The sequence below is a fragment of the Thamnophis sirtalis genome, unplaced genomic scaffold, assembly GCF_051295495.1.
Source record: "Thamnophis sirtalis isolate CommonGarterSnake01/CBP01778 unplaced genomic scaffold, rThaSir2_p1.2 scaffold_3, whole genome shotgun sequence".
NCBI lineage: Eukaryota > Metazoa > Chordata > Lepidosauria > Squamata > Natricidae > Thamnophis > Thamnophis sirtalis.
This window is the reverse complement of record NW_028261383.1, coordinates 175,208,706-175,225,281: the sequence shown is the minus strand read 5'-3', so window position 1 is coordinate 175,225,281 and position 16,576 is coordinate 175,208,706. Positions and strand designations below refer to the sequence as shown.

At 42.6% G+C, this 16,576-nt stretch overlaps 2 protein-coding genes across 2 annotated transcripts in view; one reads left to right on the top strand and one right to left on the bottom strand.

Annotated features, from left to right (window-relative positions):
• Nucleotides 1-16,576, top strand: part of FARSA (phenylalanyl-tRNA synthetase subunit alpha) — a 350,543-nt gene that overhangs the window by 210,312 nt on the left and 123,655 nt on the right. The window lies entirely within an intron of this gene.
• VAV1 (vav guanine nucleotide exchange factor 1) overlaps nt 1-16,576 on the bottom strand; it is an 80,142-nt gene that overhangs the window by 2,252 nt on the left and 61,314 nt on the right. The window contains exons 20-25 of the mRNA XM_087711005.1: nt 15,099-15,235; nt 14,734-14,799; nt 12,528-12,559; nt 9,164-9,280; nt 6,068-6,155; nt 3,671-3,785 (exon numbers count right to left, since the gene is read on the bottom strand). Of these exons, the coding sequence (XP_087567131.1) occupies nt 3,671-3,785; nt 6,068-6,155; nt 9,164-9,280; nt 12,528-12,559; nt 14,734-14,799; nt 15,099-15,235 (555 nt within the window). The remainder of the gene's footprint in view (nt 1-3,670; nt 3,786-6,067; nt 6,156-9,163; nt 9,281-12,527; nt 12,560-14,733; nt 14,800-15,098; nt 15,236-16,576) is intronic.

Sequence of the window (16,576 nt, the reverse complement as noted above, 5' to 3'; positions counted from 1 at the left end):
TGAGGCATATATATTCTTAAGTAACATAACATATAGCATATTGTCCAAACTTGCTAGACTATTTAATTGATCTTATTACTTTAAAGGGGGAGAGTTTCATGATAAATTATTTTATTACATTTATGTTGTATTTATATATTATATTTATTACATTTATATTCCACATTATATATTTGTATTGTTATTTTAGTGTTTATTGTCAATTTTGATAGATATATTGATATATCAATACTGATTTTAATCATACTAAATAACAATTACTGCTATTATTTATCAGCATTAAATATTTACATTTTTAATATCGAGTTAGTCATATTTTAGAATAATAGGATTATCTTTTAATAGGATAATTGGCAAAATCTAATTCAAATGTGATGGGTTGCATTCCAAAGGAATGTGAGAGGACAGGTTGCCTGCGAAATGCCAGGACCCAGGACCTGTTGGTGCCATGTCTCTCTCTAGCCAGTCTAATGATCTAAAAGCTGAGCAGAAGTCTTTTTTTTTTCAGGGTGAGCGGAAAAGTATAGTGTTTGAGTAGCACATTTTCATGCCTGGCATTCATCAGGCTGAAACCTCGCTCACAATTGGTGCTTGGCGCTTGGAATGTTGTGCAAATGTCCAGCAGACGAGACAGAAGTTCAAACTGTTGCTCTCTTAGGTGCTCAGGCATGAAACTGTGCCGCTCAAACACTATACTTTTCCGCTCACCCTGAAAAAAAATTAGAGGGAACATTGATGTAAACATGTTCATGAAGTCACCGACAATTGAACTGCCCTTGAAGACAACTTTGCCTTTGTGATGCAGAAGAAGAGCACAGGATCAAATCAGATATTTGGAATAGATTGTGGAAGATAGTATTCCATTTGTGGTTTCCCCCTTCTCCTTGAGATGTAGCAGACTAATGGGTACAGGAGAAGCCAACTAACCACTGAAGGAAGATAGGAATTTTTTTTACGTCCAGGATTGCCTTCCCAATGTGAAAATTGACATTGATTGAACTTTATTGCTGTACACTATATCAGTGTTTCTCAACCTTGTCAACTTGAAGATGTCCGGACTTCAACTCCCAGAATTCCCCAGCCAGCATTCGCTGGCTGGGGAATTCTAGGAGTTAAAGTCCGGACATCTTCAAGTTGACAAGGTTGAGAAACACTGCACTATATTGATGAACTCCAAAAGATTAACAGAGTTGGAAGGGGCCTTGTAGGTCATCTAGTCCAACCCCTTGCCCAAGCAGGAGACCCTATGCATTTCTGACAAATGGCAGTCCAGTCACTTCTTGAAAGCTTCCAGTGATGAAGCTCCCATAACTTCCGAAGGCAACTTCTGTTCCATGGGTTGATTGCTCTCACTGTCAGAAAAATTCTCCTTATCTCCACGTTGAATCTTTCCTTGTTCAGTTTCCATCCATTTTTCCTTGTCTGGCCTTCAGGTGCTTTGGAAAATAGCTTAGCCACCTCCTCTCCGTGGCAACCCCTCAGATACTGGAATGCTGCTATCCTGTCTCCCCTGGTCCTTTCTCTTCACTAGGCTAGCCATGGCGAATTCCTGCAACCGTCCATCGTATGTTTTAGCCTCCACTCCCCCGATCACCTTGATTGCTCTTCTCTGCACTCTTTCTAGAATCTCAACATCTTTTTTATAGTCTTGTGACCAAAACTGGGTATTCTAAGTGTGGTCTTACTAATGCTTTATAGAGTGGCATTAGTAACTTCCTTGATCTTGATTGTATCTCTCTGTTAATGCCTTTTAGGATTGCATTTGGTCTTTTGGCTGCCGCCACACACTGTTGGTTCATATTTAATTGGTCGCCCACTAAGACTCCCAAAATCCCTCTCACAGTTACTGCTATTAAGCCAGGTTTCCACCCAGTCTATATGTGTGTTTTTGGTTTTTCTTGCCTAAGTGTAAGATTCTACTTTTCTCTATATTACATTTCATTTTGTTAGATAGGGCCCAATGTTCCGTGGCACGACAAAACCGCGCTCGACTAAGCCGCGCCCGATTAAACCGCGTCGCTGACGTCATCAACAGGGCGACAACAGCGAGCGCGGAGAAAGAAGGGCGCTTTAAATAGCGCTTTGAAAGCAAGCCGATTCAACTTAAGGTAAGGGTTAGGTTTAGGGTTAGGTTTAGGGTTAGGTTTAGGGTTAGGTTTAGGGTTAGGTTTAGGGTTAGGTTAAGGGTTAGGTTTAGGGTTAGGTTTAGGATTAGGTTAAGGGTTAGGGTTAGGTTTAGGGTTAGCTTTAGGTTAAGGTTTAGGTTTAGGGTTAGGGTTAGGGTTAGGGTTAGGGTTAGGGTTAGGTTTAGGGTTAGGTTAAGGGTTAGGTTTAGGGTTAGGTTTAGGGTTAGGTTAAGGGTTAGGATTAGGTTTAGGGTTAGGTTAAGGGTTAGGTTTAGGGTGAGGTTTAGGATTAGGTTAAGGGTTAGGGTTAGGTTTAGGGTTAGGTTAAGGGTTAGGATTAGGGTTAGGTTTAGGATTAAGTTTAGGGGGGTTAGGTTTAGGTGTTAATTTTAGGTTTAGCGTTTACAGCGTGCTTCTGTCTCCGTGCTGTTGTCGCCCTGTTGATGACATCAGCTACGCGGTTTCATCGAGCGCGCTTTAGTCGAACACGGTTTTGTGGTGGAACCCCAATGTTCACGTCTGTCAAGATCCATCTGGATCTTCAGCCTATCATCGAGGGCAGGGATGGCGAACGTTTTTCTGCTCAGGTGCCGAAAGGGCGCGCGAGCAAAAGATACTGCATGCGTGCATTCCCACACCCATAATGCACTGCCCTCCAACCCATGCATGCGTGCACAACCCTCCACCTCCCCCGTGCATGTGCGCAGGCCTCACTGAAGCCTCCGAACTTCCGGTAGGCCTGTTGGGACCGTTCTTCGCCATCACGCAAGAGCCGAGGTGGCGCAGTGGTTAAATGCAGCACTGCAGGCTACTTCAGCTGACTGCAGTTCTGCAGTTCGGCTGTTCAAATCTCACTGGCTCAAGGTTGACTCAGCCTTCCATCCTTCCGAGATGGGTGAAATGAGGACCTGGATTGTTGGGGGCAATATGCTGACTCTGTAAACCGCTTAGAGAGGGCTGAAAGCCCTATGAAGCGGTATATAAGTCTAACTGCTATTGCTATTGCTATGAGGATATTGAAGAGCACTGGACCTAAGATGGAATCTTGTTGTATGCCACTGCTTACTTCCCTCCATGTAGATGTAGTACCATTAAGGATTCCTTGTTGAGGAGCTGACTTGAGCCTTTTCATGCCAACCAAACTATCTAAATTCCGATGGCTCTTATTCCTTTGAAATGTACTCCCTCCCTCTAGATTACATTACATTATATGTCCGCTGTCACCATCCAAATCTGATAGGAGAGTCACACAGAGATCCGTCAAAACCTGGCTGTGCCGGCAGGCCTGGGGTTGATGAGTTCCCCTCCCCTCTCGACTTGTATGGCTGTATGACTTTTGTGTATTTTAATTACGTGTATTGTGTTTGTATCCCCTTTTTCCCCTTTTGAGTTGTTCGCCACCCTGAGTCCCTCCCGGAGAAGGGCGGCATACAAATAAACTAAATCTAAATCTAAATCTAAATCTAATCTCCATTGCTTTCCTATTAATTCTTGTTCCACATCAGGTCACCTGGATTTTGAAACTAAAGGCATAGATCACGTACCAGACGGCTTGGATCCTATTTTACTTTCTGGCTCCTTGAAAGAAAACTGCAGGACTGTATCAAGAGTCTTAAAGCAATCTTTCAGTGAATTTTCTTGGTAGAACTCCACCAGCTCCTAGGAATAAAAGGGAGAAGTGCTCTTTGAGGAAAGGCAACAGAGTAAGACGTATATTTGTCGTTAGCATGATGGATCCAGCCCATACATATGAGAAAGACAATGCAACGCAGCAAGCCGAGGTGGCGCAGTGGTTAAATGCAGCACTGCAGGCTACTTCAGCTGACTGCAGTTCTGCAGTTCTGCAGTTCGGCTGTTCTAATCTCACTGGCTCAGGGTTGACTCAGCCTTCCATCCTTCCGAGGTGGGTGAAATGAGGACCCAGACTGTGTGGGCGATATGCTGACTCTGTAAACCGCTTAGAGAGGGCTGAAAGCCCTATGAAGCGGTATATAAGTCTAACTGCTATTGCTGTTGCTATTGCTATCTATCTATATGTATATGTATATGTATATGTATATGTATATCTATATCTATATCTATATCTCTGTCTGTCTGTCTATCTATCTATCTATCTATCTATCTATCTATCATCTATCTATCTATCTATCTATCTATCTATCTATCTATCTATCTATCTATCTATCTATCTATCGGATTGTTGGGGGCAATATGCTGACTCTGTAAACCGCTTAGAGAGGGCTGAAAGCCCTATGAAGCGGTATATAGGTCTAACTGCTATTGCTATTGCTAAGTTAGATCCTGCTCTAAACTGAAACTAATGATCCTTTCTAGCGTTTCTTCCTTGATCTCTGCGTTACAAATACAGAAAGTAAGTAAGATCTTTATTACGGTCAAAGACCAGCAAAATATACATTTGTCTTTACACTATATTAAAAATACTAACATATTAAAATATAATTAAAAGTATTGACATTAAAAAGTGGATAATAACATTATGGTCCAAAGATTGTTAGAGGTATGTCCAGATAATTGGTACAAGATGACAACTATACTTCTGTAGCCAATTTTTTTTCTTATGGACATTACAGCAGCACAGAACTTTGCCACCTGGATACGTGGTAACCGGGTTAGTGTCCTGGAGGAGGAAGCCTAGATAAAAATTGGTTCCGTGGTGACACAGTATTATATCCTGCGTAAGAGATGCACAGTCTGTCCACAACTTCATTTTAATGAAGAGTATCCACAGTAGATTGCCAGTTAGAATGGATAAAACACAAATGGAGGAGATTTCTGCCATTTGCTAAACTTCTTGCTGACCGTTTTGTTCAAAAGATGCGTTTTTTTGAGGGCACTCATTTATTTGACATTGCCATAAAGCTGGATTTCTTTTAACTGCAACGTGGCAACTAAACAGAGCTCGTGGACAGTCTGCATTCTCATTGACAGGAACTTCCACTTCACCCGCTTCCTGTAGTCAAGCAAAACCTCTTTCCTCCCTTCCCCGTAGACGCTTAACTTCCTTTTCTCAAGCTTGAATATATGCACCTCTAAACCAGGGGTGGGTTTCAACCAGTTCGCGGTGGTCCCCGCGAACCGGTTGGTCGGCGAACCCGGAAGTAAGTAACGTCCGGGAACGGCGAAGGGCCCACCCGCCCGCCCGCGCTCCTTACCGGTCTTTGAAGGCTTCTGCGCTTCCACGCAGGCACATGGCACATACAGCGCCTGCGCGATTCTCCGCGAGCAGCTGGATGGCACATACAGCGCCTGCGTGAGTCTCCGCGAGCAGCTGGAGCATCGCGCAAGCGCTAATATGCATGCGCGAACTGCGCGCATGCACGAGGACGCCGCCGGCCCCGTTCCAACCGAACCGGCTGGAACGGGATTAGCAACCCACCCCTGCTCTAAACCATCATTAGTTTTTTGCGGGGGAAAGTGCCTTCCTATAAAAGTGGGATATGCTGGTGTTTTAAAAGCACCACAAAGCAATGTTCTCAAGTGGTCAAGATAACATCATCCCTCACAGTCACATCATGGAAGTACGCCCACTTTTAAGCAATTTCTCTTGTAGAGTGCTTTGGAGGAGATATTTTTCTCCACTTCAGCATCTGCCCTAGTTTGAGATATGGGGCCCTGACTGCCATTTTTGAGTTCTTCCGATCAGCTGGAGGAAGCATTAATTGGCTCGTATTATTAATCTATCTATTTGTGTAACCAATTTCAGACAGTTTGCAGGAATAGTAGGAAGAAACAATGGTGGGGAGAAGGACCCTGAGTTTGTCAAAGGCCCTACTTGTTCTAAACCTAGGAAACATAAGTGCCATAATTTTTACGTTCCTTTCAATTTTCCCTCTTATTTCTTTTCTTCCCCCTTTTTTTTACTTTAATAAGCTCATTTTTCACTTGTGCTTGAAAAATAATTGGTGAAGTTCAGTTCTTACTACAAGTCCTTTGAAGGCTTTCTTCTCCGTAATGCGATACAGCTCCTCCTTGGTCTGGATTTTGATGTGCTTGACTTCAGCATCGAACCTGTAGATGAGAAATACATACAACCATGGGTTTGAATGATAAGCAATGATAACACAGGTTTATTGAAAACAGATGTACCTGCAAAACCAGGGACGTGCAGTCAGGAGAGGCAGGGGAGGCGGGGCCTCACCAGTGTCATGAGGAAAAGAAAAGAATGTTTAAAATAATTAAAAAGGCTAAGGTAGTTGCTGCCAGATTCCAGAGTCACAGTGACTCTGAGTCTGCTTAGTGCTAACTGTAGGGGGAGGCGAGAGAACTATGGGCCTCCTTTGCATAAGGAATTTTTCGCCTTTTAACCCTTGCTCTGCCAACGCCAGCCGCTGCTGCCCCTCCTTAGTGCTTCTGGTGTGCGAAGCTGCTCGGGGAGATTATTCATTTCTTGCGTTCAGACCAGGAGTGGGTTTCAGGCAGTTCGCGGCGGTCCCCGCGAACCGGTTGGTCGGCGAACCCGGAAGTAAGTAACTTCCGGGAACGCCGAAGGGTCCACCCGCCCGCGTTTCTTACCCAGTTTTGATGAGTTCTGTGCTTCCACGCATGCGCAGGACGCATACAGCGCCTGCGCGATCCTCCAGGAGCAGCTGGAGCATCGCACAGACGCTAGTACGCATGCGTGCACTGCGCGCGTGCACGAGGACGCCGCCGGCCCCATTCCAACTGAACCGGTTGGAACGGGGCGAGAAACCCACCCCTGGTTCAGACGCTTGGCTTAAAGCCCCCCGCCACCCCTCTCACCCAGCTATAGCGAGCGAACGCGTGCTCGGAGAGGCGGGCTCCGAGGCGAGCCCTCCGATCCTTATGCGGTGGGGAGATGAACCCCGCAGCTTGTCCTACCCCCCTTCCCCAAGCGGGTGCCCTCCTCCTCCTCCTCTCCTTCAAAGGCAAGAGGTTTTTTTTTCCCCCGGAGCGGCTTGGATCCTGCCTAGATTGGAGGGGTGGGAGGAGGAGACTATAGAGGTCCTGCCCGCTTGCCTCACCAGCGGTGAACCTCACCGCACGTCACTGCTGCAAACTGAACAGAATTGAACTGTAGAAGAGGCCAAGGTCTCATCTCATTCAAATGCAAATTGATAGAGCCAATGGTCAAGTTGAAAACAAGCCAGCAATGGCTCTAGAGTCTGTATTTGCATTGCTCGAGTTGCATAAAATGCCAGGTCTTTGTTTAAGCAAAAAGTCTAATCCAAATGAAAAGCCAAGTAAAATCTGGAATCTCTCTCTTAGCATTTACTGCCCATAACTTGGTAGTATCATGAACCCTGCCTAATGAACTGCCTTCTGAATAAACTGATGAAGCTCCTGCCTGTGGGGGCATCATCTTTGTTGATGACGGATCAGTGGTGGGTTTCAAAAATTGTTGGAACCTACTCTGTGGGTGTGGCCTCCTTTGTGGGAGTGGCTTGCCCCCTGTGTGACCAGGTGGGAGTGGCTTGCCACCCAAGTGACCGGATATGAAATTATGAATTAGTACTTAGGTCGATCCAAGTAGCAAAAGACTTACTATGAAAAAATCAGATATTTAGAAATCGTTATATGGAGAATATAAAGTTGAGGTATGTGATTTACTCCGTTACATGATAATTAAACTGAGTTGCTAACTGATTGAATATGATAATGGAAAGATAATTAAATAAAGGTTAAAATATATGAAATATGGACATATATACAAGCCTTAAGAAGATGAACATAAAAAGCAGTTTAGAGTTTAGGATAAGAGGCTTACTAGGAAGAAATATATTTAGAAATTGTTATGTGTAGAACATAAAGTAGAGCAGTGGTGGGTTTCAAAAATTGTTGAAACCTACTCTGTGGGTGTGGCCTCCTTTGTGGGAGTGGCTTGCCACCCATGTGACCGGATGGGAGCAGCTTGCCGCCCATGTGACCGGTTATGAAATTATGAATTAGTACTTAGGTCGATCCAAGTAACTATTCAGAAACTCTGGCATTGAAGCATGCAAGTCTTAAAGCTGTCAAGTTACACGATCCTTGCCAGTGGTGGGCTTCAAAAATTTTTGGAATCTCTTCTGTAGGTGTGGCCTGCTTTCCGGGTCCACTGGTGGAACCTCTTCTAACTGGTTCGGTAGATTTGACGAATCGGTTCTACCGAATAGGTGCGAACTGGTAGGAACCCACCTCTGTGATGGATAGATCTTTGCATTCAAGACCTTGGTATCTGATTTGGAAACTGCTGGTTCTGAAGCTAGAATGCCAGGTTCCAAAGCCTCCTCACGATCCTGGCAGCCTGATAGGGAGATCTATTCCTCTTTGAGATTCCACTTCTAGACCTGGGTAGGACTGAATCCTGACAAGAAACTACACAATGACTGCATGCCCTCTGGCTAACTATGAACTCAGCTAGATTCTGGTACCCCAAACAGTCTTTCACCAGAGGTGGGTTCCTACCTATTCGGTCCGGTTGGTTTGTTCTGCACTTGTGCAGAACAAAACTTAATTTCAAAAATGTAATTTTAATTCATTTTTTAATGTTGTGTGCATGCGCAGATAGTTTTAAATGAAAATGCGCACGGACACAATTTTTTTGTTTTGTTTTTACTACTGAACGGTAGTAATGGTGGCCGGAACCCACTCCTGCTTTGCACCAGGCCTCATGATGGTTCTGAAAACTGTAGTAAAATAAATAAATAAATTGATTCCACGTCTGATGTCTTTGTTTTGGTATATCATGAACCCTGCCTGAGCCTCGGAGAGAGAAAGTCCAATTCCAGCCGTGCTTATTCTGTCCCATTTGGGGTTCAGAATGGAACATTTTGCAAACATAGCACATATTCTACCGAAGTCACATCGCCCTTTATAACTGCACCGTAGGTGCTATGGGGAAAGATAATATGGTAACATCCAAGGAAATGAATCACAAGATTCTAACGAAAAACAAATTATAGGAACAAAATATATGTTTCTCTGTTCCTTTCAATTCTCCTGGCCCCTTTTATTATTGTAAACACCCAAATCTTCACTATCTTATCAGAGACAATTCTGACATGAATTAGGCTCACTTGATACTGATGGCAAATTCAGTTGCATCTTTGATTCTCTGCCGCACCAGGTAAGTTCCATCGGATCGGCTGGCAAGGATTTCTTCTGCTTCTGCCCGCTCCATGGGTCCCGCATACCTGTGTAAGGAGTGTTATTTTTTTTTAAAGTAATCTTTATTGGTTATACATTTTTTTAAAGAGTAAAACATACAAATACAAATACAATTTTAAATATACACCACCCCCACCCCCCGCGGTGACAGTCATTCACAGCCCAACTTTTTTTTTCTTTTTCTTTCCTCATTGTTTGGTCTCTAAGCCGCATCTTCTCATTACAAAGTTCAGGGATCTATTACAATACCCACGTTCACTTTTAGTTCCCATTGTTAACAACTGCTATTTGACTTTCCCCGTTTTAAGTCCCTGCTGTTCTCCTTGTCGCCCACATATCCCATAGGTTCCAGCCAGGGGTGGGTTTCTCGCCCCGTTCCAACCGGTTCGGTTGGAACGGGGCCGGCGGCGTCCTCGTGGAAGCGCAGAACTCGTCAAAACCGGGTAAGGAGTGCGGGCAGGCGGGTCGGCCCTTTCGCCGTTCCCGGAAGTTACTTACTTCCGGGTTCGCCGACCAATAGCAATAGCAATAGCAGTTAGACTTATATACCGCTTCATAGGGCTTTCAGCCCTCTCTAAGCGGTTTACAGAGTCAGCATATTGCCCCCAACAACAATCCGGGTCCTCATTTTACCCACCTCGGAAGGATGGAAGGCTGAGTCAACCCTGAGCCGGTGAGATTTGAACAGCCGAACTGCTGAACTGCAGTCAGCCTGCAGTGCTACATTTAACCACTGCGCCACCTCGGCTCTCGCAGGGACCGCCGCAAACCGGTTGAAACCCACCCCTGGTTCCAGCTAAGATAATGTTCCGTTTCTCCTTTGTCTCTCAGCCAACCCGTCATTCTGTCCATTTCTGCACATTCATAGATCTTTTTAATTATGGCATCTTCCGACGGTATGGTAGTAGATTTCCAAAATTGTGCATAAGTTATTCTTGCGGCCACAATTATGTAGGCTCAAATGCCATATTGATTTACTCATGTTTTCTGGTTTTATGCTTAGTAAAAAATTCTCGGGTTTCCATTCCATGCTTCTTTTAGCCATTTTTGAATCCTTCTCCAGTATTTCGTGGCCTCAGTACAAGACCACCAAATATGGTAGAATGTGCCATCCCTTCTTCCGCATTTCCAACACAGTGGAGATAACCCAGGAAACATTTTGGCTAACCTCGTTGGGGGGAAGTGCCATCTACAAACCATCTTGTATATGTTTTCTTTAAATGCTGTAGATATTGTAAGTTTAATAGTCTTACTTCATAGATCCCACCATTTGCCCATTTCAATCTCATAGCCAAAGTTTCTCTCCCATGCTATTAGAAGGCTTTTATCCATCTCTTCTTTAGCATCTTGACAGGTCAAAAATTGATAAATCTTCGATTACATTTTCTTATCTCCGCCAAACAAAATCTTATCTAGCCCCTGAGGGTTTGGGTAGATCCCAAACAGTACCTTATCGCTTTTAAACCTGTTTCTAACCTGTAAATATTCCCACCATTCCAGATTCCTGCAATGCTGCTCTAATTCCATCTTTGTTTTCATGTTGCCATCTTCTGTCATAATGTCTTAATATGTTATGTTTCTTGTCCCATTAAATACGCTAGGATGTGTTAAGGCCTCTAATGGTGCCAACCAGCACGGAACCCTAAGATAGTATTTTTTCCTCATCTTTTCCCCATCCCCATGGGGATATGGAGTATTATTTCTTATTAGCAGTACAATGTTCAGTCACTGGATGTCTCCATACTCCATATAATCACAATGAGACGAGAATGCTTCCAAGTGGACAGATCAAGCCATTTACCTCTCAAAAGAATCTAACAGGCACTCCAACTTTCCCAATAATAATGATTCTTTTTTATTTTCGAAAAAAGGAAGAAATAAAGTAGTACGATGGAATTATAGAATAGTTATAAATGGAAGATGTCTTTCTTTGGGCCTCTATAACATTCCATGATTGAATCAGGATGATTGCACTTTTTAAAAAAAAAAAACAACCTGTGGAAACATTCAGTAATTCGAGAACCACACAAAACAAATATATGACTTTTTCTCAGTATGAATATTCTTATACAATATAAATATTCTTCTTCTATTCTTATAAAGACATAAAATTGGGGGCTGGGCAAGAGAACAGGAATATGCAGCCAATTTCTTCTCCCAAAGGTTCCCCCACACATGCGTTCTAGTCGTTCCCAGCTCTAGGGGGCAGTGTTCATCTCAGTTTCTAAGCTGAAGAGGCAGCAGTGTCCGAAGACGTCTCCGTGGTCATGTGACCGGCATGACACAACACCAAAGGTGCACGGAGTATTGTTACCTTCCCACCAAAGTGGTCCCTATTTTTCTACTTGCATTTCTTACGTGCTTTCGAACTGCTAGGTTGGCAGAAGCTGGGACAAGTAACAGGAGCTCACCCCATTATACAGCGCTAGGGATTTGAACAGCTGAACTGCCAACCTTTTGAATGACAAGTTCAGCATCTTATCCACTGAGCCACCACATCCCACTGTACTTCTCCCTAATATACGCTTATTTGACAATGTCACAAGGGGTAATACTACATTATTATCAGTGGTGGGTTTCAAAAATTGTTCGAACCTACTCTGTGGGTGTGGCCTCCTTTGTGGGAGTGGCTTGCCGCCCATGTGACCGGATATGAAGATGCCGACGACACTTGTCAGAACCACCTTAAATTGCTCTCACACAGCACTGGCATGCATAAGAATAGGATGTAAACTTGTTTTTTAAAAGGCATCTTTGGTTTGTGTTAAAACAACGCAATGTTCTGATTGCACCACAAACGCAGTAGTCATCCTTGCCTTTCACAGAGGCACTGAGTTTTGTAAATAGGAGCATGATAGTGTAGAATAATCCTATCCAAGGACCAGTGGTGGGTTTCAAAAAATTCTGGAACCTCTTCTGTAGGTGTGGCCTACTTTCCGGGTCCACTGGTGGAACCTCTTCTAACCGGTTCGGTAGATTTGACGAACAGGTTCTACCGAGTAGATGCAAACTGGTAGGAACCCACCTCTGATTATTATGTAGTTGGGAAATGTATTTAAAAGCAAACTTGGGAAATTCGCATAGCAAATACTATCTATCATATCTATCTGCAGTGGAAAAGTACTGTATACTGAATGTAGTTGAAAATATAGGCATAGATCCATCCCCCAAAGTTGAACCCAGCTAGGCAAATCAAAAGCATTCACGCTTCATAGGACAGCACAGAATAAAAACATGATTAACAAGATGGTGGAAATCTGAATTAATACTTACCAAAGATAAACAGAGAAATCTGGACGAGGATTCTGGGGAAGAAAAGGTATAATTGTTGATTGCATTTTTCTATTTCTTTTTTCTTTTAAAAAGTTTTTTTTTATTTTCATTTTCATATAAATAACCACAAGTATACCACTACATCTCAACAAACACTATTATATATTATCTAATATTATATCAGTTCCTCTCATCATCTACCAACACCTCTATCTGCTCTTCTGCTTTCCATACACCATATTATACCTAGTTCTACAACAATCCTACCTCCTCTCCTTCTCTCCCACTCCCTATCTCCTTCTTTTCTACTTTCTTCAACCTCTTCCTGTCCTTTCTCTTCTCTACTTTCCCTTCCTCTCTCCTTCTCCTCTCTATTCTTTCCTCTCCTTCTCTCTCTCCTTCTCTTTTCCTCACCTCTTCTTCCCCCTCTCCTACTCCCTCTCTTCTTTCTCTCTTTCCCTCCTTTCCTCTCCCTTCCTCCCTTCCACTCTTCTCTACTCTTCTCTCGCCTTCATCTCTCCGTTGTTGTACAAATGCAGTTATTTCTCATATGGTGGATGTTAGCATCCAAGCAGAATCAATTTAATATTGATGGTATTAATAGTCACATTCCAGTAGTCGGTTCACCGACAAATGCGCGATGACAAAACCGCCACGATAAAACGGCGACATCGAAAGCGCGCTCACTAAAGCACGCCGACAAATGCACGCCGACAAAAGCACGCCATCTAAAACAACGTGAAAACAATGGTAACAACGTTAACATCCCTAATCCTAATCCTAACCCTAACCCTAACCTTTCAACTTCGCCGTTTTGTCGCGGCGGTTTTGTCGGTGCACATTTGTCGGGCGCGCATTTGTTGGGTCACGCAGTAGTCATATTTCATATGAATAATTTGACATACATCCTTCTTTTAAATGTAAACGTATATAACAATTCCATTATTATTTCTCCCCCCCCCCCCTGCCCCAAGTACATACTTTTTGAACAAAGTGCGGGCCGGGTCAAACATCATTTCATATAGTTTTAAATCGTATGTACATTTCCAACTATCATCATAATATTATCACATAGCTAATACCATTAAACACCCATAATTTTCTAATCTCTAATTATAACATCAATTATTTATCCTCACTAGGAGTATTTTCAAATTCCCCATCCATTTTTTTATACATTTCCAATACATTTTCACATTTTAAACTTATCCTTAACAATAACCAAATAGTCATTTCTCATTCATCTGCTGGTGCATGTCAAATAACACCTTCATATTTACTCTAACAACAATTAATAATATTTATACAATTCCATTAAATATATTAATATATACCTTGTTCCCCTTCTTCCTTCCTATCACTATTCATCTTTTTCATTCCTTCCCTTTTAATCTTTTAAAAGAAACTCCACTTCTTTCTAGTCAAACTTTTATCCCATTCTCTAAATGTCTTCTTTTCCTTTTCTATTGTTATTATAGTATCTTTTTCCCCCTGTTTTTTTAAATCACTAAACTTCTTCTCTTTCTTTCTCTTTGTCCCAACATTCCATACTACCAAAATAACAAATACCTTTGAATACGCTAGCATACATAAAAAGAGCCGAGATGGCGCAGTGGTTAGAGTTCAGTACTGCAGGTCACTTCAGCCGACTGCTATCTGCAGTTCGGCCGTTCTAATCTCACCGGCTCTAGGTTGACTCAGCCTTCCATCCTTTCGAGGTGGGTGAAATGAGGACCCAGACTGTGGGGAAAATATGCTGACTCTGTAAACTGCTTAGAGAGGGCTGAAAGCCCTATGAAGCGGTATATAAGTCTAACTGCTATTGCTATACATTAAATTATCTTTTTTTAAAAATCCTTCCACATGTGGAAGGTTGTTTATGTTTTTCTTGAGGAAAGTTGTGTTTAATGAAAAAATGAACCATAGGAAATTATTTAAAGATACTTTTTCAAAGGGCATTACCATACCAATCTTCCCTAGCTGACAACCTTTTGCCTGTATTGCATTAGACATTATTTCAAGCCAGGAATGGTCATTTAGGAGACTGAATAACTCCTGCCCAAGTCTTCTTGCATCAAATTGAGTATGCTTACTGATGGCAGGCCAAAGATCCTAAAAGGAATATGACTGGAGGCCTGACAACTGACTTTTAAGCAGATACACAAAGAAGTACGAATCCCAATCGCTCCAGTGATATGCTACTTACAGAGATGTAAGGCTTCACTTTCCTAGAAGGGAACCAGCCGACTTCATTGCTTGATGTGTTCCTTCCCTGCAATCCGATTTGAAAACAAATCACATGTCAGATGAGAGGTTTTTTTTCCAAGTACACTTTTTCAGCTTATTTAGCAAAGGCTGTTATATAATGGTGGTGGTGGTGGGGGATTACAGTACATTATTTTGTTAGAACTAGGATTTATGTTAGATCTATACTGAAATGCCCTGAATAATTTTGCTAGATTCGTTAACTTGATAAGTCTGCCATTAAAATAGATAAGTGTTCTGTCCCCTCTTCTTCTCTCGTTCCAAGACGACAGGCAGACAACTCCCAGAATTCCCCAGCCAGCATACCTGCCACCACTGTTGCTCTGCGTCAGCTTTGATCAGTTCCACAATGTCCCCTACACTCAGCCTCAGAGGTGGACCAAATGCTACTGGTGGAGGAGGGACGCCGTAATACTCCATGCAGACTTCCACTTTGGGCAACCCTGAAGAGTGAAAAAAAAAAAATCACAGTTGAATTGTGTCTGAAACAAACCAATTTCCCATTTTTTTTTCACATTCCATACACGTGGGTCTTTTCAAATAATTAAAAAGAACAAGTAGGCAATGAAAATCGTGACCCGTCAAAACCGCGCTCGACTAAGCCGCGCCCGATTAAACCACGTCGCTGATGTCATCAACAGGCCGACAACAGCCAGCGCGGAGAAAGAAGGGCGCTTTAAATAGCGCTTTGAAAGCAAGCCGATTCAACTTAAGGTAAGGGTTAGCTTTAGGGTTAGGTTAAGGTTTAGGGTTAGGTTTAGGGTTAGGTTAAGGGTTAGGATTAGGTTTAGGGGGGTTAGGTTTAGATTTAGGGGTTAATTTTAGGTTTAGGGTTTACAGCGTGCTTCTGTCTCCGTGCTATTGTCACCCTCTTGATGACGTCAGCTACGCGGTTTCGTCGAGCGCGGTTTAGCCGAGCGCGGTTTTGTGGTGAAACCAATGAAAATATTACAATTATTGGCTGTGTTCAAATAATAGAGCTACAGTAACTGGGTCATTCTTTCCTGACATCAAGGTTTTTTTTTTGTAATCTCTTTATACAGAGCCTGTAGGATTTGGACAGCATATAATTCTATTATTATTTCGATTGGTTGCAAATCAGTCGATTGTTTAGACTGGATTTAGCATTTTTATCCACTTATCAAGTCCTCCCAAGGACTTGGCATAGGCAGATGCTGTTTGATGGTGTTAAAGGTTCACCACAGGATGTGAGCTGTTCCAAATAGAGTTGGCTTTTGCAACTGACTGTTGGCAATTTTGTCAACGTTGATGGTGTTCAAATGGTGCTCCAGATATTTTGAAATTGCGCCCAGGATCTCTATTATATTGATACTATATTTGCCTTTTTTGCCATGTTCATTCTACTACTATTTGCAGGTCTGAAATTTCTTATCTTTTCTTGTTCTTTTCCCTTCTATTCTGCTGTCTCCAGGTACTGCAACGTTCCACTCTACAGATTTTTTTTTTTTGCCTTTCTTATGGACAATTATTAAGTCTGGGGTGTTATGTCACAAGTGCTTCTCTGTTTGAATTCTAAAGTTCCAAAGCCCTTTAAGGTCCTCATTTTCTATTGATTTGCTAATTTTGTGGCCCCCACCCGTTCTTGCTTGCTGGTCTGAAGCAGCAAAATAAAAAGAATGCCCTCAATGGGATGGAATACAAATGACACAACAAGAACCTTTCTGTCTTTTAATAACGGAAAAACCAAAGATGGAACAAAGGATAGGGGAGGAGAATCTCACTGGAATTGCTCTTAATGATTTCTGAGCTGAACCTAACAGATC